Source organism: Natator depressus, chromosome 2 (genome assembly GCF_965152275.1).
Source record: "Natator depressus isolate rNatDep1 chromosome 2, rNatDep2.hap1, whole genome shotgun sequence".
NCBI lineage: Eukaryota > Metazoa > Chordata > Testudines > Cheloniidae > Natator > Natator depressus.
This window is the reverse complement of record NC_134235.1, coordinates 230310722-230332004: the sequence shown is the minus strand read 5'-3', so window position 1 is coordinate 230332004 and position 21283 is coordinate 230310722. Positions and strand designations below refer to the sequence as shown.

General features: G+C 43.4%; 1 protein-coding gene across 1 annotated transcript in view; it reads right to left on the bottom strand.

Annotated features, from left to right (window-relative positions):
* The window catches only part of MYO3A (myosin IIIA), a 206509-nt gene that overhangs the window by 157260 nt on the left and 27966 nt on the right, over nt 1-21283 (bottom strand). The window contains exon 3 of the mRNA XM_074946105.1: nt 17287-17421. Coding sequence (XP_074802206.1) covers nt 17287-17421 — 135 coding nt within the window. The remainder of the gene's footprint in view (nt 1-17286; nt 17422-21283) is intronic.

The following is a 21283-nucleotide window of genomic DNA, read 5'->3' as shown; positions in this document are numbered from 1 at the left end:
CTTAGGAGGGAAAAAGTTAATACCTCAATGTCTTGGATATCTCAGTTGCAATTTGTGTTATGTCCACATCCCTAGTATGAAGACTAATTTACTATAATTTATTGTATGTTAAAATATTGTGATAGGCGTCTCTCCCCCAAAGGCTAGGTTGCAAGTGGGTGTGGTTTGAGAGTGAGGCTGGGGAAATGGGAATTGAAACAAAGAGTTCTTGTGGTGGGTGGTACCATGTGTCACCAGCTCTAGGGGAGTGTAACAGGTTGTGCTCACCACCGTGGCGCCTCCTGCTGGTTGCTCCGACCATCAGCAGGGCGCCCTCCTCTTGTGGTATCTCACTCTCCGTCACTGGTTCTCCGCTGTCTGTGGGGACCCATGTCGCTCCTGGACCGCGGCGTCCTCTTCAGGGCATGGCCCTCCAGCTGTGCCCTAACTCCGTTGTCTCCCCCTTCCAGGGAAGCTGGCAGTCCTTTGCCTGGCTTCTCGCCACACTGGCAAACTGCGACCCGTAGTCCAGCCCCTCATTCAGGGGCAAACTGCAGTCCTTTGGCTCAAGCCTGCACTCAGGTGGAGCTGCAAATAGTCAGCATAGGCTCTGGTTCAGAGTGGAGCGGGAAACAAAGTCATTCAGCCTAGGCCTGTACCCAAAGTCAGTTAACTCAGCCTTTCCTTCAGCTAGCCTGAGGGAAGGGGAGACTGCCACCCACTGCTTGGGCGGTAGGGGGGACGTAGGCCCTCCCACTCCACTGCATCTCGGCCCAGGGCCCTAAGGGTGGCGGAGGGCTCTGCCACCGTGTCAGCAGGAATCCAAGCCGCAACATGCAGACTCACTCTCTGCCAGCGTTGCAGCCAAACAGGGGTCAAGTAGCCACTTCCACACTCCCCTTCCAAGGGTAGGGCTGGTCCAGTGAGGAAAGGTGATTGGCGGGGTCCTCAGTTGCCAGCAGAAGCTCTGCTGGGGTTGGGCCAGCCAGCAGTCTGGGCCAGCTGTCTGTCTCCTGCGAGGTCGGGTCGTCCAGGAGTCGGGGTGATCCGGGCCAGTTGTCTGCTTCCCCCAGGGTCAGGTCAGTCCAGGGTCCAAGCAGTCTGGGCCAGTCGTCTGCACTCTGCAGGCCCGCTGCTACCTCCCAGCGTGAGAGCTCAGGGGAAGCATCTGTCCCCTCCAGTGGCTGGGCCCCTACTGAGCTTCTGGGTCCCACCTTTATACTTCCGACCCCGCCCCTTGGCTGCCGGGGGGGCGGAGCTAGGGGGTAGGGCTCTGCCCACGACGGGGTGGAGCCACCCTCTTCCTCTGTGTCTGGAGAGGGCCAGTCCACCTCACTACAGGGAGGTATGTGCTGCTATCTATATTAGGTATTTATATGGCCCCCATTGCCATCGTATCTGAGCACCTCACTATCTTCAATGTATTTATCCTTAGGGCAGTGCTATTATCCCACTTTACAGATGGGGAACTGAGGCACAGAGCAGCTTGGTGACTTTCCCAAGGTCACACAGGGAGTGTGCAACAGCACAGGGAACTAAACTCAGGTCACCCAAGTCCTAGGCTAGTGCCCTAATTTCTGGACCATCCTTCTTCCCTTGTTGTGCTTAGGCTCTGATTGCACTAATGTTGGATGGCTTTTTAGACAGTGGGGATCTCACCATATTCAGATCCCCCAATGTTAAAATATATAAAATAGTAACAAGATGCTATAATTTAGGGCTTGTCTAGATGAACAGTTAGTGCATGGCAAGCTGGAGTGCAAATTTACAGTGCACTCGCGTGCTGTGCACTAACTATCCATGTGGACCCTGCTACCATGCACTAAAAGGTCCTGAGTGCACTTTGTTCTACTCCACTTTGAAATGGGAGTAAGTCAGTGAGGACTAGGGAACACAGTAGCAGGGTCCACAGACAGTGTGCTGTAGATTTACAACCCAATTTACCGTGCACTAACTGTTCATCTAGACAAGCCCTGAGAACATTGTGGCTACAGTACCCCGATTTTACTTGTACATATTGAATATTAATATTAAATATTCCCCTGCCATTTGCTTTACTTCTTGATTAAAAGAACAGTTAGAGGTCTATTGGATCTAACTTATATGTAAAGTAAATGCCTAAGTAAAGTAGGCAATAATGTTGTACATCTGCCTAAAAGATGTGGACTGTGCAAGCCACACTGCAATTTCAAATATCACGTTGCAGAAAAAAATTATGAGTATTTACTAGGGCTGTCAAGCGATTAAAAACATTATTCGTAATTAATGGCGTGATAAAAAAAATTAATCGTGATTAATCATGCTGTTAAACAATAATAGAATATCATTTATTTAAATATTTTTGGATATTTTCTACATTTTCAAATATATTGATTTCAATTACAACACAGAATACAAAGTGTACAGTGCTCACTTTATATTATTATTTTTATTACAAATATTTGCACTGTACAAAACAAAAGAAATAGTATTTTTCAATTCACCTCATACAAGTACTGTAGTGCAATCTCTATCGTGAAAGTTGAAGTTGCAAATGTAGAATTATGTACAAAAAACCTGCATTCAAAAATAAAACAATGTAAAACTTTAGAGCTTACAAGTCCAATCAGTCCTACTTCTTGTTCACCCAATCGCTCAGACAAACACATTTGTTTATATTTGCAGAAGATAATGCTGCCTGCTTCTTGTGGAACAATGTCACCTGAAAGAGAGAACAGGCATTTGCATGGCACTGTTGTAGCTGGTGCTGCAAGAAATTTACATGCCAGATAAGCTAAATATTCATATGTCCCTTGATGCGTCAACCACCATTCCAGAGGACATGCATCCATGCTGATGACGGGTTCTGCTTGATAATGATCCAAAGCAGTGTGGACTGACACATGTTCATTTTCATCATCGGAGTCAGATGCTACCAGCAGAAGGTTGTTTTTCTTTTTTGGTGTAGTTTCCACATCAGAGTGTTGCTCTTTTAAGACACCTGAAAGCATGCACCATACCTCATCCCTCTCAGATTTTGGAAGGCACTTCAGATTCTTAAATCTTGGGCCAAGTGCTGTAGCTCTCTTTAGAAATTTCACATTGGTGTCTTCTTTGCATTTTGTCAAATTTGCAGTGAAAGTGTTCTTAAAACAGAGGTGGGCAAACTACGGCCCGTGGGCCACATCTGGCCCACGGGACTGTCCTGCCCAACCCTTGAGCTCCTGGCCGGGGTGGCTAGCCCCTGGCCCCTCCCCTCCTGTCCCCCCTCCCTCACAGCTGCGCCACCGCGCGGGCAGGGCTCTGGGTGGCGGGGCTGCAAGCTCCTGCCGAGCAGAGCAGCAGCATGTCTAGCTCCAGCCGGATGGTGTGGCTGCCAGACATGCTGCTCTGAACAGCATGGTAAGGGGGCTGGGGCTGGGGGGTTGGATAAGGGGCAGGGGGTCCCGGGGGGCAGTTGGATGGGGTGGAGGTTCTGTGGGCGGGGGGGAAGGTGGTCAGGGGACGGGGACCGGGGGGGTTGGATAGGTGTGGGGTCCCGGGGGGCTTGTCAGAGGGTGGGGGTGTGAATAGGGGTCAGGGGATGGGGAACAACGGGGGTTGAACAGGCGTGGAGTCCCGGGGGGCCTGTCAGGGGGCGGGGTGTGGATACGGGTCCCAGGAGGGGGAGGTTAGGGGACAAGGAGCAGGGGGGTTGGATGGATCGGAGGTTATGAGAGGGGCAGTCAGGGGGTGGGAAGTGGGAGGAGGAGGATAGGGGGTGGGGGCCAGGCTGTTTGGGGAGGCACAGCCTTCCCTACCCGGCCCTCCATACAGTTTTGCAACCCCAATGTGGTCCTCAGGCCAAAAAGTTTGCTCACCCCGTCTTAAAACAAACAAAACATGCTGGGTCATCATCCGAGACAGCTATAACATGAAATATATGGCAGAATGTGGGTAAAATAGAGCAGGAGATCTACAATTCTCTCCCAAGGAGTTTGATCACAAATTTAATTAACGCATTTTTTTTTTACGCGCGTCGTCAGCATGGAAGCACGTCCTCTGGAATGATAGCCGAAGCATGAAGAGGCATATGCATCTGCAGCGCATCTGGCATATTAAATATCTTGTGACGCCAGCTACAACAGTGCCATGCGAACGCCTGTTCTCACTTTCAGGTGACACTGTAATTAAGAAGTGGGCAGCAGCAGCAACTCCCATCAATGTAAACAACCTTGTTTCTCTTTGATCTTAGAAAAATAAGGTATAACTCAGGAGGAGAAAATTACTATAATTGGGAAGCAAAAAAGGGCACATTGTTAGAAATGGATAAATCAAGTCTGATTCAGAACTGTAATGGATCAAAGTATGAAGTGTTGGTTTGAAAGGAGCAATTATAGCGAAAGAAAAAATACTCTGTGTTGAAGAGTTGGGTAAAGTCAATTATGGACTTGTCCATTTATCTTTCATACATGGCATTTTAAAAGACAGAATCATTATGCAGCCTAATCAGAGCGTCCACCCAAAGGAAAGTCAGTATTTAGTTTCCTCATCACTGAACTTTTGAAAAATTGTTGTTCTATAGCAGACTCCAGTCTTGTGACCATTCACATATCTGCTTTAAAAACGCTACAGAGCTTTATTACATTTTATAGAGTAGCTTCCCTTCAAATCTTTTGGTTCATTTTCTTCCTCATCTTTGCCTCTATTTCCATAAAGATGGAAACATAATCATTTGAACGGTAAAAGCTGTATACAGAATATATTGTATGTATTCAAAAAAAATTACAACAAATTGCAGCTCATACAAGTAGAACATCTACCCCATAAATTACTTCCCTTTACAGAACGTGAAACCCTTTAGTTGCTCTTAAACAGGCTTGTCTCTTCAAAGCAGTTATAGACGTTTCCTTTGCAAAGCCTAGAAGAGCCCATAAACTAGTATTTCTAGCTGTTCTCAGCCCTCTAGGAGAGCCTGTGAAAGAAACACGGGGAGGTGGGGATTTGGAATGGGTATGCTTTTGTTTTGCCAGCTTTACATTGATTGGCCTGATAGGGAGGTATAGTTCAGAGGGTTCAGCAATTTGCAGACACAACTTCCTTCCAGCCTGGGTTGTCATAGCAATAGATACAGCCTCCTGCCCTGCCCCCATCTAGTCTCCTGCCTGTGCTTGCTAGCTATCCCTGTGGCAGACAAGCTGAAAGGGACACAGGGAAGACAAGATTTTTGAAGCAAAATAACATGGTACATGGGCTGCACAGAGGTGGAAGATGGGAGAGAGCCTGGCGGCAGGTGAGAAAGGTGCACTTAGGAGGGCTATGGCAGCTTGTGTAGGGGGGAAAGGAAACCTGCACCACTCTCTCCTACCCTGCAGAAATACAGCAAGGATAGGAGTGGTTCATAAGCAGGTTTACTGAACCAGGAGAGAGAGACCTGATTTTTTTTTGCAAACCTCACTGGGATGTCCCTCAAAGCCTGTAGGGTTCCCTCTTTTCATGTGCACTACTCCAATGCCAGCAGCAATGTCCTTCATTGCAGTCTCATGTCACTCAGAAAGGGATGCTGGAACAATTTTTTTGGCAGGCATACTGCTGATGGAAACCATGTGTTTGGTGTTTGTTATTACTCCTTCAAGCCAGGGGGTGTGGCAGCACCCCTAATTCCAGCACCACTGCACTCATCCTGCTGTCAGTGCTCACCCTTCCTCCAGCCATGCCTTCCAGCTGGTCATTTTAAATGATGGGGTTTGGGTTACAGGGATTAGATCTTGCCTCCATATCCTTATCACCTGCTTTTAAAGGGTGATCCCTTCATACCACAACAACTGGGTGATGCTTCTTCCTATTTCAGATGTCCATATTTTCAACTGATGCTGCACAAGCTGATAAGGGTGAAATCCTGGCTTCAGTTGAAGTCAATAGCAAAATTCTTATCAACTTCAATGGGGCCTGAGTTTCATCCTAAAGTTTTAGTTACGTGGATCCAGATTACCCCACCCGCCTCCCACCCCAGGGAAAATCCACAAGAAAGGGCCAGAAGGCAGGGAAACTCCACAAGGAGACTCTGACAGCTTTGCTGACACTAATCCCTCTGAGGGGAATTGGGGCTGGAGGGGCTGTAGATTGCTCTCCCTTCCAAGCCATGCAAAACCTGTAGCCATCTGCAAGGATGACTGGTGCTCCTCTCTCCTTTTCTGCAGCACAGTTTCAGGGGGAGTGGCAGTACCACTGGCTGCCTGCTCAGTAGCATCCTTGGCAGGGGTGGAGATGAAGCTAACAGAGCTCATTAAGCTATATTACCACCCACCTACTTTCCTGCATGGAAATTCAAAACTATAGCAGGGGATAGTGCTGCAGGGACTCATACATCCCTCACTCCAACCTCTTCTGCTCTATGCCCAACTTGCCCACAAACGCTAGAGAGAGGGAAGCATGCCATCCACCTCCTCAATGCAGAATGGGAGAGGGAGTCACCAAAGGGTCCTTTCATGTGTAACTCATGTGGGGCTGATCCCCCAATCTCATTGCAAGGGCCATATAATGCCCTAGGTCCACACATGCATCAGCATTTTGGGAGCCATTGCCCATATTGGCTGCAGCAAGATCCTAAGTACTGTGAATCTTACTGCTGTGGTCAAAAGCCATTATCCAGACAAACATGTATTTATTTACCTGGCTCTGAGAAACCACCAGCCCTCCTACAGAGGTTTTAAAATCCAAGTTAATGAGCTAGAAGCCAAACCACTACCACATTTCTGGCAGAGTGTGATGAGATCATAGAAGTGGAAGTCTCCTTTTTGCCAAACTCAGATGCTGTGCTTGCCTTTCTCAGCGTCTAACAGATAGGAGTTTGTCTGACAGAAAAATGGCTGACGGTCAATCCAGACAAGAAAAAAGTTATGCTGTTTAGTAGGAGAAACACCAGCAGGAACGGATGGGTGATATTGCTGCACCTTCCTATGGGGAAGCTTCAGGGCCACTTTTCGTTGATGCAGCATAGAGTCATGCTGTTCCTAGATTTTCATGTCAAACTGGTGTCTTCTACAGCCTCTCTTATAAAAGGGACATTACTGCACTGTGTTTAGTGTGGGAAATGGTTAGTCTCTCCCTTCACAGCAAACCACATTCCATTCTCGACTCTAACTGTGAACAAAAAACCCAGTCTAATCCAGCAATTAGACCTGCCTTTCCACCATCCCCAAGAGTGATGTCTTTTAAAATGTGTAATTATGCTTAAATAGTGGATTACAAAACAATGTTCTGTAGAGTTTTACAAAAATACAGTTCAGTGACTTTTACCATTAAATGAAATTATGCATGAAAACTCAAAAGGCAATGTGACCCAAAACCTTTCTATGTAAAGTAGGTCAGTGAACGATTCTAAACTATTAGCCACCAAAAAGCCACATTTTAATCAGACATGTACCTTTCTTTGTCTGATGCACATGTAAATAATGTTGTTGTGGTTCATTTAAAGGGTTGTTTGAATACGGGGGGGGGGGGGGGGAATTGTAAATATTTGATGAATTCTAAGGCTCCACTTTGTTTTGATCATATTCAAGCTTATTAGGATTGCCAAAGATTTGAAAGTGATCTGGATTATTTGCTGAATATTGATCACTGAATATGTGCATTCTGTCTAACAGCACTGAGGTCCCTCATCCTATATATCCTGTGCCTTTGTCACACAGCAGTGTGGGAGTCAGAGGATAAGCAGGGAGTGAACGATTCTGCGAGACAATTAGAAAGCCCTTAGTGTGACTTTACTGTGCGTCATTGTTCAGCAGTCATTCCCTCTGGCCTTGTCCAGCCTAGAAAATATTGTACTCATTTTCCAGCAGTAGTGCAGCTTTGTGGCTGCTAACAGTGAATGCCTTGATGTATACAGAATTTAGGAGATTTTTAACCAGTAAGCTCTGAGTTGGTTCTCATGATATGGTGGGCAAAATGCCGGCCATTATGTGGCATTAGTATTTACAGCATTGCTTGTACCAGTGCAGATTTACCATTTCTGGGAAACACCTAAGACAGTCTTGAGTGTAGGTCTGCCTTCTATGTATATGGCACCCTCAGAAGGTGCAAGGAGGATATGGATGAGCAGTTTCTAAGTCAGAATACAGAATACTGATGCTCTAAATCAGCAATTCTCAAACTTTAGCAACCCGAGGATCCCCATTTTGATTTAAAAATTTTCACGGACCCCCAAGCCCTCTGCTCAGCCCTAAAACCTGCCCCCACTCCACTCCTTCCCCCAAGGCCTCACCCCCACCCCACCTCTTCCCGCCCCCACTCCACCTCTGCCCCTCCTTTTCTCTGCCACTTTCTGCCCTCTCCCCCGAGCGTTCCCCATCCCTGCTCCTCCCCCTCCCTCCCAGCGCCCCCTGCACACCGCTGAACAGCTGTTCCCTGGCTTGCAGGAGGTGCTGGGAGGGAGGGGAAGGAATTGAGGGAGGGAGGGAAGGTGGGGGAGGAGTTGATCAGCGGGGCCCGCGGACCCCCTGGAGTACCCTCATGGACCCCAGTTTGAGAAACGCTGCTCTAAATAGTATACAGGCAGCCAGCTGTTCATATGGAATACTGGAACATTTTTGAATTCCCAAGATATTAGCAATATATAGATTCTTGGATGTATAAAAAGGGGAATGTTAGGTGTAGGAAGCTTATATAATCTCTGTATTGGGCACTTGTGTGACCACTACTGAAATACTGTTTCCAGTTTCTGGTTTCTACAGTTTAAGGATGCTGAAATAATGAAGAGGTTTCAGAGGAGAGGCACAAAAATGATAAAAAGAGGGGAAAACATGCTTTATAACGAAAGGCTCAAGGAACTCAACTCACTCAGCTTATTGAACAGAAGGTTAAGGGATAACTTGATCACAGTCTATGGGTGTGTCTACACAGGGATAAAAAATACATGGCTGGCCTGGGTCAGCTGACTTGGTCTCAGGCTCTGGGGCTGAAAAATTGCTGTGTACATTCAGGCTCTGGCTGAAGCCCAAGCTCTGTTACCATGCAAGAGTGGAGGGTCCCAGAGCTCAGGCTTCAGCCCGAGCCCCAAAGGCTACATAGCAATTTTTAGCTCCACAGCCTGAGTTCTGCAAGCCTGAGTCAGCTCACCTGGGTCAGCCATAGCTATGCCATGGGGCTTTTATCCCTGTGTAGACAGACTCTATAAGTATCTACACGGGGAACAGAAATTTGGTAAAAGAGGGCCCTTCAATCTAGCAGACAAAGATATACAGGAACCAGTGGCTGGAAGTTGAAGCGAGTCAAATTCAGACTAGAAATAAGGTGGAAAATACCAAAAGTTGTGGGCGATTCTCCATCACTGGAATTTTTTTAATCAAGATTGGATTTTTTTCTAAAAGATATGCTCTGAGTCCACTTTAAATAGAAAGTGGACTCAGAGCTGTCCTGTATTATGCAGGAGGCCAGGCTGGATGATCATCATGGTCGCTTCTAATCTTGGAATCTATGAATGAATCTGAAGCCAAAAAATCTCTTGGAATTTGCTACACTTTGCATTAGTCAACCATTACTCAATAGTTTCTGTTAGACCTGATCTGCACACAGTTTTTGCACTGTTGTAAGTATTTCGATTATGGATCTGATTATTTTTTTAACCGTTCTGGTGACTCCTAGTGTGGATTCAATTATACTGATACAATGGTGCCTTACATTGGTATGGCTTACTCCTCTTCCTATACAAGAATAGCTATACCAGTACAAAGCATTTTCACTCTGATATAACTGTGTCCAGACTAGGGGACTTGTACCAGTAAACACTATACCGGTATAGTTAAAGCAGTACAAGTTTAGTGTTTAGACAAGCCCTTAGTTTATATTTAATTCCTAGGAACTTCGATTTCCCACTTTTAAAAAAAGCTTAAATTATAAAGACAGGCCCACCAAGGACGTAAAATGAATTTAAATATATGTACATTTTTAATTTCTTCTGTGGGATCAGCATGAATTAAATGAATGCCCTTGATGTTAACTTGTAAAGATCAAAGTCAAATAACATAACATAGCATCACTCCAGGCAGGTTTTAAATGAGCAAACTTTGCTGCCAAGTGGATCACAATAATCCTTCATGATAATTCTTCCATAATTCTTTGGAATTATCAGTGTGAGGTTAGCATTTTTGATTAACTTTCAGAGACAATCTGAAGGAAGAATTCAAAGCACACTAATTTGACTGAAGTACTGTAGAACTATAAAGATAAGCCTTATATATATATATATTTGTTTTTCAACATTAAAGGGGGTAGGTGGTGCAAAAATCAATGAAGTTACTCTTCAGAGAAGTAGGCTCAAATCACAAACTGCTCTATGCTCTCGTATGACTGCTGGTCTCTGCTCAAGAATACAACACTGGGACAGAAAAGGTTTGTAAATCAGATCAAATGTGCATTGGCAAGGTTTCAATGAATAGCACCCATCCAGACTATGCTTAGCTAGCTGGTCATAGGGTGACTAGATGTCCCGATTTTATAGGGACAGTTCTGATTTTTGGGTCTTTTTCTTATATAGGCTCCTATTACCCCCCACTCCTGTCCAGATTTTTCATATTTGCTGTCTGGTCACTCTAGCTGGTCAGTGCTATCAATTAATTACTTTTGTTATTTCAGATGTTGTCTGTGCAAGTATGAGTTGGTCATAAAATGGAACTTCTGTTCCATGGGAAATTCTGACATTTCAAAATTTGTTTTCATTCTGAATCAGAATGAAAAGTAAAGTTAAAATTCCTGAATTTTAATCCAGAAACATCAAAATGTATATTATGTTTCAACATTATTGAAACAATGTTAGATATTTTATAGTGTTGAACACTTACAGTGTTAAAATTAATGTTATAATAAAGTAAAACAAAATGAAATTAAATGATCAAGTCCAAATGTGACATTTCAGCATTATCAAAATAATAAAGTCATTTTAACAATTCATTTCAACACCTTTTCATCAAAAATGTTGCCAAAATTGACATGTTTCTGCAAAACATTTTGATTTTGACAAAACAGTATTTTCTGATGGAAAGCTGTTCAGCTGTGAATTTTTCAACCAACTCTACTTATTTGTATAGTCAGAAACATCTAACATTAAAAATAGTCAGGTATCATATTTCCTAAATACTGAAAATATACTGATGATGGGTAAAATTTTCAAAAGTCCTTACATGATTTAGGAGCTTAAGTCTCATTTGCAAAAGTGATGTAGGCACTTAGGATCCTAAATTACACTGACTCCCAGTGAGATTCAGGGTCCTAAGTGCCTACATCAGTTTTGAAAATGGGACTTGGGTGTTTTTCAAAATTTTAACCAACATTCCCAAATTATTAAAATATGTGCCGTCCAATCTGTTAATCTAATAAAGTAGCTGTAGCAGGACTGTAGCTAAAACAGTTCCATAATCTCCAGGGGTTTTTGGGGGCAGGCAACACAGGAGATGCTTCAGCTGTTGGGCCCCTAAGGTTCTAGCGCCTGGTGTGTCCCAAACAGTTCTCCCGGACTTCCTTCAACCACTATGCCCAACCTCTGGCTCCTCAGATAATCTGCCTCTCTGATCCATCCCTCACTGACTGCCTTCTAATTGCCTTATAACCTTCCTCTCCTAGCAACCATCACCCTCCCAAACAGGAGGGAAAGAGCTGCAGCAGATTTCCCCTTAGCAAATTTATCACACTGACCTCTGCTGACATGAGGCTGCTAAGCCTGTTGATCGCAGTTATAATAGATTTTTAACAAATGAACAGGCAGATTTCTTCAGAGGGCATCTCCAAATACAAACGACAAAGCTTAGTAAGCTTGGCAGAATCCTCTCAAGTACTGTCCCTCATCATGAGTTTGACTGTTAGATATACTGAGCAGGCACAACTCCCACTGGTGCCAATGCAGGTATTCAGCACCTCTCCGGATTAGGCCAAAGAAGAATATTACTGAGTTTAGGTTCTAGTTTCCTTTTATTCTGCACAGACCTGTTACTCTTACGTCATGTTCACTGTTATGGACTATTTCCATCAGAAATGCCAAACTGGGAAACTGAAATTACAAAAAATGTTATATTTGTACTATATAAATGAATCACACGTTGCTTAAAGCTTCTTGCACTATTAGTTTTCCTTTAACTCTTATATTTTTTAATCTTTATCTTACAGTATGCTCAGATTTGGAGTGTTGGCAGTTTGAGAGGAATGCTAGGCAATAATTTCATACTTATCCCGCAAATACTGTCAGATATGCCGTAAGTGTACACAGCATAACACACTGAGAAAAGGGAAAGGGTCACGGAACTTTTTTTTCCAACAAATGTGTTCACTTTTGATACATTTTTCTGGGTCAAATATTTTTTTTTATATTGTACCATCACCCAATACCTTCTGGACTGCTACTAATTGATTACATCAGCACTGAATGGGGAGGTAAGAGGGCACGATTAATTGTACGCCTTGCTGCTTCATTATATCAACAAGATGCCCTGTCTTAAGCGGAACCAAATTTTAAATGAACAATATTCCCCATTCTCGCAGCGGCTTGTTTCTGATATGTAAACACTTACAAAGCACTCTGCATCTTCAAAGTGGTTTATGAATGTCAACTAGCTGTTCTGCATGTCATCCTTGGGAAGGAGGGAGGGAGGTACAATGAATATGAATGGAAACCAAACATGACTGAAAAATCAGAAATTTCACTTTAACAGAAAAAATAATTGATAAAGGGTACATGGCATAAGCCAGTCACTAACCAAGGGGGTAAAGGAAGAAATTTCCTCTCTGGGAACGTTATTGCATAGTTGTTCATTCTGCAGTTTCTTGACTCTTCCACTGAAGCATCTGGTTCTGGCGACTGCTGAGACAGAAAACTGGACAAGATGCACTTTTGGTCTGATTTAGTAGGTCAGTTCCTATGTTGCCCAAATTTGGTTCTGACACAATTAGAAGTTTAGGCTGACACTTTCAAAGCAACCAAGAGGATGTGGAGGTCCAAGTCCCATTAATTTTAATGGGACTTTGGCCTCCAAATCTCTAGGCAGTTTTAAAAATCAAAATCTCAGCCTCAGTACTGGCTGAGTCAATCTAATTTCCAGCTGTGCTGTAGCCAAGTCAGGGAATATATATGTTGTTACCAGGCTCCCCAACTCCATTATAGTTGTAGAAAAGTATTTCTTGGTGCTCATCTGCTTTAATGATTTAGACTCAGAGAACAATATCGTCAGCACAGATCGTTAACATCCTGGCTGTTACTTCATGCATCCCCTTTCAGCTAAATGCTCACAGTAAACAACTAATGAACTGAAGGTGTCAGATCTCATTAAAACTAAAGATGCCCCAAAACTGAACCTCCAACCTTCATCCCTTTGAATGTTAGGGAGCTCAGTTTCACTAGGGGCCTGTTTTCTGCTTAAGATTCAGATATGGCCAAAGTTATGCAAGAACAGCCACTCTTTTTGATATTCCAGCCCAAGATGACAGCTGAGATCATGAGATTTTCACCATTCAAGATAGTTGAAATATTGTGAGATCAGATGATTTTTTGATATTTCTACTCTATGGGGCTGAAATCTCATGAAAACACCTGCCAAGTCTAGCGCTTTCTAATCTACATTTATAAACTGGCTTGGTTTTGGCCTTGAACCTTAACTTCAGTCCTCAACATTAAACTGATTCTGATCTGAACACCACCTTCTTGTCCTAGTGCTAAGGAAAACTAAAATAACAGAAGTGCAATAAATTATAATTGCACAGACTTGTGCGGCTATGTCAAACAGTGGCATGGTGGTTAATCATCCCTCCAAGATCAAGCATTTGTATGTATATTCTTACTTCTTCATTTTTGTGGCAACCTAGCTACACAGGTTCTGTTGGATCCACCTCAGAAAAGGGGTATAGGCCAAATACGTGAGCTTCTGTGTAGATATCTGACTCCCCATAGGGTTTCTTCTGTAGGGGTTTCCCCCTGGTGTTACACTCTCAGTTGAGCCCTCAGAGTGATATTTAAAACAGGAACATTTCATTACAATTTCTGTAAGAATCAGAAAACATAGCTCCCACAGCCCAGTGCTGGCGTGTCTCCAAGAACATCAAGACCTCTGCTGGAACCACACACCCTGTTCACCAGATTTGCATATTGTTGACCCTATTACCAGAGTCCAAGTCTTAAAGAGATAAAGCAGTGGAAATGTAGCTCTGGCATTCCATCCAGTTCCTAGAAAAATGTCCTTATTGCATATGCAAACAGAAACAGGATCTACCTTCACCCCGACCTAATGTGGTTTGCACACTGCAGTGGGATTGTATTTGGGACCAAACTTTTGGGTCCTCTCTGAACCCAGATTTTCCTCACCCATGGCAACCATTTTTAGTTGATGTCCTGAAGTTTTTTCCTCAGATGACACCTCCTTTTGTCCTGCTCCATTAACTGTTTCCGTGCCAAGATTGTGTGCATAGTGTGAGGACATACTGTCTACAAATTTTCACAAGTCAGCCTTGACAGATTTCAGCTGTGGTGTCTGCTTTTGGCATTTGAGCATCCCATCATCCATCTTATCAGTCTAGCTTTTTGTACCATACTCATCGCTGTAGTGCCCAAGTGCTCATCTATAAAAGCTTCTTTGTTGTTCCTCAGCAGCATCCCACTGATATAGCATTTCACCCCCTATGCAAACACACGCATGCACACACTTAAAATAACATCGTCCTCATTTAGGACCAGGAGTTTTTATTCCCACTTAACTGAGAAGAATTTATTCGTGATAAAATCATCTGGGTTATCACAAGGGTGGAAACCATGCCTCTATCTCACTAGCCCTTTAACATTTTCTTATTAATTTGTACTAGTTACAGATTATAATGTTATTATTGTTTTTACTTAGAAAAAGTAGCCTCTGAACTAATCTAGGGGTCTAGCCCCCATGTTCCCTTCCTCATATGGCATGGAGAAGAGACTGCATCCACAGACCCCAGCTTGGGGCATGAAAGCAGAGAGTGGGGCTTTAGCAGTAAGTTCTGCCTTTCCCTGCAGAACTTTCCCCTTCATGGAGCTCCTAGCTCCGTTGACTTCCAAGGAGGTTGGGATCAGTTCTCTCAACTGGATTCTTCTCCCTTCTAACCTATCAGGTCCCAGATTTCAAAGCCTGCAGTAACTTGCCTGGTTTCTTCCTCCACTCTATGGAAACTTACCCCCCCCCCCCCCACAGTGAGGTGTGTTCCTGGAGGTTGGGCTGGGGGTGGTGTATCAGGGGAGTTCTTGAGAGCACAGGAATGCCCCTTTGCTTCGGAGGTTTGCTCATAGTCTACATGGAGGGGCAGAATCCCTGGATTTTTTCAGGGGAGGGGATGGGAGACAAGCCCCCCTCCATGAAGTTAGATGTAAAGGGAAATGCCGCAAGCACAAACATAGAATTTGAACTAGGTGGGGGGAGCAGTAGGCCTAAATTCTACGCTAGAAAACCAAATCAGTTTTCCTTGAAGAACATTCCAATATAAACAGAGTTCTCTACATAGAGTTCATTAGACCAGAGAGACAAGGGAGAATGACTAAACACCACATATAAGAATCTATAAAATTTCTTCCTCCTGGACATATTTTCAGTAATAATTAAAACAAACAGAAAGTATCTTCATTTTTATAACTTGTAAGATAACTATGCCAAGCTCAAAAACAAGGTAAAATGGCCATAAAAAGCTACGGACAGAATAAAAGTAAGATAACATTTCAACAAAGGCATCTCTTTCACATTACAATTTTTTTCACCATAAACATTTTTTATTAAAAGTAGGAAAGTTTCAGTAACCAGCAGGTACAATTATCTGCTATTTGACGTTTAAATTTCCAAGCATATGTAGCTATCTAACTATCCATACAGATATACACAAACATTCAAATTAACTAAATTCCTTGATTTATTTTAGTCTATGTATATTGACAAGTGACTTGCTTTTCACATGTACAATGAGGGTAATGCATCCAAAAGAAGAGCATACCATAATATGCAAAGTAAAGTGCACACCTATGCATGCCGTGTTTAAAAAAAAAATCCTGCCAATGCGTCAGTTAGTTTTCAAAATTTAGAAGCAACTCCACAGAAAATAATAAAAAAAAAAGCTAAATTACTAACTTGACCTAAAACACTTTAGACAGACCCTGTCCTACTTTGATTGTTCTACAGCTACGCTATAGGGAACAGAGTTTTCAAAATAGTTCAGGACCAGCGTTTCAAATGCTCAGCAACCACAACTGGGTCTAGATTTTCACGGACTCCTTTTGAAAATCTGGCCAGTCTTTTTGGCCAGTAAGTGGGAGCTGAGCACATCTGAAAATCTGGCTCTGGTTATGGATATGAGCTTTTTTGAAACGCTGGCCCTCAATTAGTACACTGTAATACCACATATTAATTTCTTTCTCCTCATTTACAGGATAAGCCTATAATACTTGTTAGATTTTGTATTGAGGAAATTTTGTATTCCCTAATTTAGCAAGCAAATAATAAAAGAAATATATTTTTCAACCCATCATTACCAAACGCCCATAGAACAACAAGAGCCTAACAAGATAAATGGAGCGTGCTTTGCATAGCCGTAAGTGTTCATTTGCATTCCTGGCATCTAAGGTCCAATCCTGCAAATCCTTTCACAGGAAAGTTAATGGGAATTCCATCTGTGAAGAAAATGCAGGACTGGCCTTTGTGGACTTTAATGCCATTTTTCAAATGTACTTTTTATGCTTGAGTTTTTATTCATCATAATTAAAGAAGAAAGCATGCAAATTACAGGTCTTAGTTTCCCTTTGTTCAACGTAAACAACTATTGACACCAACAGCAAATTGGATAGTTTTTTTTTGTTTTATTGTTATTTTGTTTGTTTTTTTATACACACAAACCCTGTGAATTTAATTCACTTCTACTATATTGTGAAAAGCACATCACATTAACTACTGTTTACTGGCATGCTTAGTCCTAACTCCTTGTTGTTTAAACAAATACCTCTCGATAGAGATTTGTATGCCAATCTTCACCAAACGAAAAAAGTGTTTAGATTAGAAACTAATTAAGATAGGAGCATTTAACAGCATACAAATGCTAATAAGAACTTAACTGTAAAGACATAAAATTAACATGAAGGGAATAAATATCCTAGATGAGCATTCAGGAGCCAGAGAAAAATCAAAGAATGATTTGAGAACACAGGAGGGGATAGTGACAGCATCTATGGACTGAGCAACTATATTGGAGAAAAATGTCAAACAAACGTGTTGTGTTTGATATGACGGGTTTGCAAGTGAAGTAAGAATGCTGCCAGGAAGAAAACTGCTTTTAAAAAATAATAAAATTCAATAATTAGAAATTATCTACCTCAAGAACCAGCCAAAGTTGGTCTCCATTCTTCACATCTTTCTTGTAGTACATTCCATAGAACTTGACTACGTTGGGATGATCAGAGAGAGCTTTCAAAATGTTGTACTCGGCTTCAATTTCTTCATCAATATCCTAGTGCAGCATATCACAAAAATAAATAGTCAGCAAACCCAAGGCCATATGAAAATTGACACATAGTGTGCAGTCTATTCAAACTTTGTCTAAAGATAAAACAAAGTCAAATGAAATATTAGTGCATCCTTTACAACACTGTAAAACATATACTCAGTTCTGTTCAGTCACAATACCCTATTTAATATATTTAACTATACAGAATTAAGACTAAAGGCATCTTTAGCTTACACTGTCTTCTGTCAATTTGAGCCAAAGCATATGGTGGCAGAAAGTCCAACAGGAGTATGGGGGAGGAAGAAACTGCCATAGTTCCAGATGGTCACAACATCCTCTAGATAGGAGCCTGCATGAAGCTGGCACAGACCTAAGTGGTGGTGGGGGGCAGTGCTGATTGTAACTTCAGCCAGAAAAACTGCTATTGAGTCCCTGGGAGAACTTGCAGCTTTTCTAGTCTGGTACCACCAGGAGGGAGAACAGACAGTATTCCTAAAACCTGCCCTCCCTTCAGTTGTGAATCCCTTCTCTGGGGCTCAGGGTTGGGTTCTGGAAGGTACAATCTGGATTCACCTCCCTCTCTCTGTGCCAGCAGGTGTGAGTCCAGACCAGTATATTAGCAGCCTTTGCTAAACAAGGCGTTTGCTTAGAACGAAAAGTTACTAAAATATGACAGCATCAAGGTTGAATGAAATAATTTACTAGACAGATTTGTTGAATCTCACTGACAAATATTGTCTCATTCTTTCCTTGTGCTCCGCCATCTCTCTGTTGGTGTCTACCTGTTGTCTCTTGCCTTACACTTAGATTTTTAGATTGTTGCTCTTTGGAGCAGAGTCTTTGTTCTCTGTTTTTACACTGGCTAGCAATATGCAGCTCTAATCCAGGGGTGGCCAACCTGAGCCTGAGAAGGAGCCAGAATTTACCAGGGAACATTGCCAAAGAGCCACAGTAATATGTCAGCAGCCCCCATCTGCTACTCCCCTCCAGCCCCCAGCACCTCCTGCCCACTGGCAGTCTCACCAATCAGCGCCTCTCACGCTCTCCCCACGCTTCCCACCCACCGCAATCAGCTGCTTTGCAGTGCGCAGGAGGCTCTGGTGGGGAGCGGGGAGGAGCGAGGGCATGGCAAGCTCGGGGGAAGGGGCAGGGGCCTGAACAGTGAGCACCCCACAGCACATTGGAAAGTTAGCATCTGTTGCTCCAGCCTCGGAGTCAGCGCCTATGCAAGGAGCCGCATATTAACCTCTGAAGAGCTACATGCGGCTCCGGAGCCACAGGTTGGCCACCCCTGCTCTAATCCATGACCAGGGCTCCGGGGCGCTACTGCAATACAAATAATAATAAAAAACAATACGTTGATTAAATTCACTGAAAATTTTTCATACATTTTGAAAACTTACCACCCAGCTAGGGGTAATTTTGCAAATACTGTGCATATCAACATCCAGGTATTACGACAGGCACAGAGATGGAAAATGACAAATATGCTACTTTCTGTTTAAAGTTCATCTTTCTCAATTTTAATTTCAGTTTCAGTATTCAGCTCTCCCCAAACTCTTATACTCCAAAGAGTACTAAATAATTTAGCTAGCATTCACCAAAGGCACCAGCAGAGTTCACCTCTCTTGATGGTGGGTCCTGAGTGCTCCCTTAATGTGGAATCAGAATTGCCACTGTACTCTGTTCACACCCCTCTCCTTGACAGAGTAAAAATGGGGAGAGGGGAGCCCAAGAAAAATATCATTGTTGTTGAGTACCCCATCTCTGCAAATGCATGTGGCAAGACCCCACTACTTCTTTTTTGTATCCCACTGAACCTCTTTATACTTTTGAAGGAAGTTTGATATTGTCTGGAGTTTCTGAAACAGTGCACCCAGGGATCCACATACATGTAAAGTACACTTATACTAGTGCGCTTCTCCAATTAGTTGTGCACGTACTGCTAGTGTGGGTACCCCGTATCTGCACTGTGTCCTCATATACTGTGCTAGGCATGGGTATACACTGTGCACGAGTGTGTACACATGTTCACACCATCCCTTTTCAGTATGTGACAGTAGCACTACCATTTCTGGGGCAGTATCCCAGAGTCCTGTGCATCACAGGAGACACTCTGGGAACCTCCTTGCTGCATATTGCTGGTACTATATGCTGCCTTCACACATCTGGCAATGGCAGCTCCTGCTCAGCCTCCCTCCTACCCAACTGCATGGAAGACATGGAGCAAGTCCATCAGGATGTGGATCTGCTTCTGCTACTCACAGGACAAATGTCCAAGTGATGCAGTACTGGACACTGCACAGAATCTATCCAGAAATATGTGGGACTCTGAAGCCATATGACCGAGAAGATGAATGAAAATCCATTGGGGTGCCATGGAACAGATGTCTTCAATGCTGTGATTGCAATGGTATGGCCATGGGTGACCACCGCTTCTGATCCTGGAGAACCAGCATGGCGTGGTGGGACCACATCATCTTGGAAATCTCGGATGATGACCCAGTGGCTGCAGAACTTCAGAATGAGGAAGCAAATCTTCACAGAGTTGTTTGAACCGCTTGCAGCAACCCTCCATTGCCTGAACACTCAATTTCAGAAACCCATTCAGTGCAAAAGCCGGTGGCTATCTCCCTTTGGAGCTGGCAATACCTGACAGCTATGGATCAGAAGTCTGCTGTCGGGAAGGGGGTGGCTGTATAGGTTTCCAAGCTATCTATCCACTGGTGGTTCCAATAACCCAAGTCCATGAAATTACAGCTAGATTTCAGAGGATTCGGTTTTCCAACTGTGCGAGAGCCATCGATGGAGCACACAGCCCAATACTTTGCTCACTGAAAGGGGAAAGTGAATATGTGAACCAAAAAAGCTTCATTCGCCAAGGCTTAGTGGACTAAAGGGGCTGATTAATGAACATGAACACTCGACACACTGGAAAGCTCCATGAGACCTGGGTGCTCAAGAGATTGGGGTTTACTGTAAGGGTAAAGAAGGACTTTATTCCCCAGAAACAATGTGGCTCTGTATGGTGTTATTTTGGGGGACCCCACATACACGCTCAACTTTGCTCATTAAGCCATATCCTGATATTGCCGGCCCAAGAAAGAGGAAATTCAACCACAGACTGTAGAGTGGTGGCTGAGTATGTGTTTGGGTACCTAAAAGTCTGTTGGTGATGGTTGTGGACCCGCATGGATGCCAACATGGCAAACATGGTCCTCAGTATAGTGGTATGTTGTGCCTTGCACAACATATGTGAAACCAAATGTGAATACTTTTAGACAGAGTGGGCACAAGATCTGGTTATCAAAGCCTTGACAGGCAGCTGGATCCCACCCATTTGTACACTACTCCTGGTTCCCAGCAGCCAAGGGAAATTTGTGATGCTATTTTCTTGCACATCATGAAACATCTAAGAGAGGTTTTGGAAGGCGCTTCACACAACTTCTTATCAATGTTCTCTAAACCAGTGCAAACAGCACGTAAGAGCTGTTATACATGAATACTCCTATGATTGCTATTGGTGACTATTTGTTGGGAGTAGGGATGAGGGGTCAGTATTATCTATCTTCATTTTTAACTTTGTTTCGGTTTCCTTTGTTCGTTTTGTTCATTGAATCATTTACAAAGCCAGACATTTACCTAATCTTCAGTGGGTTTTCCATGGTGCTTCTGAAAAACATCAGCTGCTTCAGAACTTAGTTCACTGTTGTCATCCCTGTTTGTATTTTTAGTTAGGAATTTTTTAAATTTTTTTTTAAGGAGGGATGTGTGATGGTGTGTACCAACCCCACGCTCATGAGGTGAGGGGAAATCTTCCGTGTGGGGTGAGGAGGCTGAACACAGGGTCGGGTACAGGGATTGG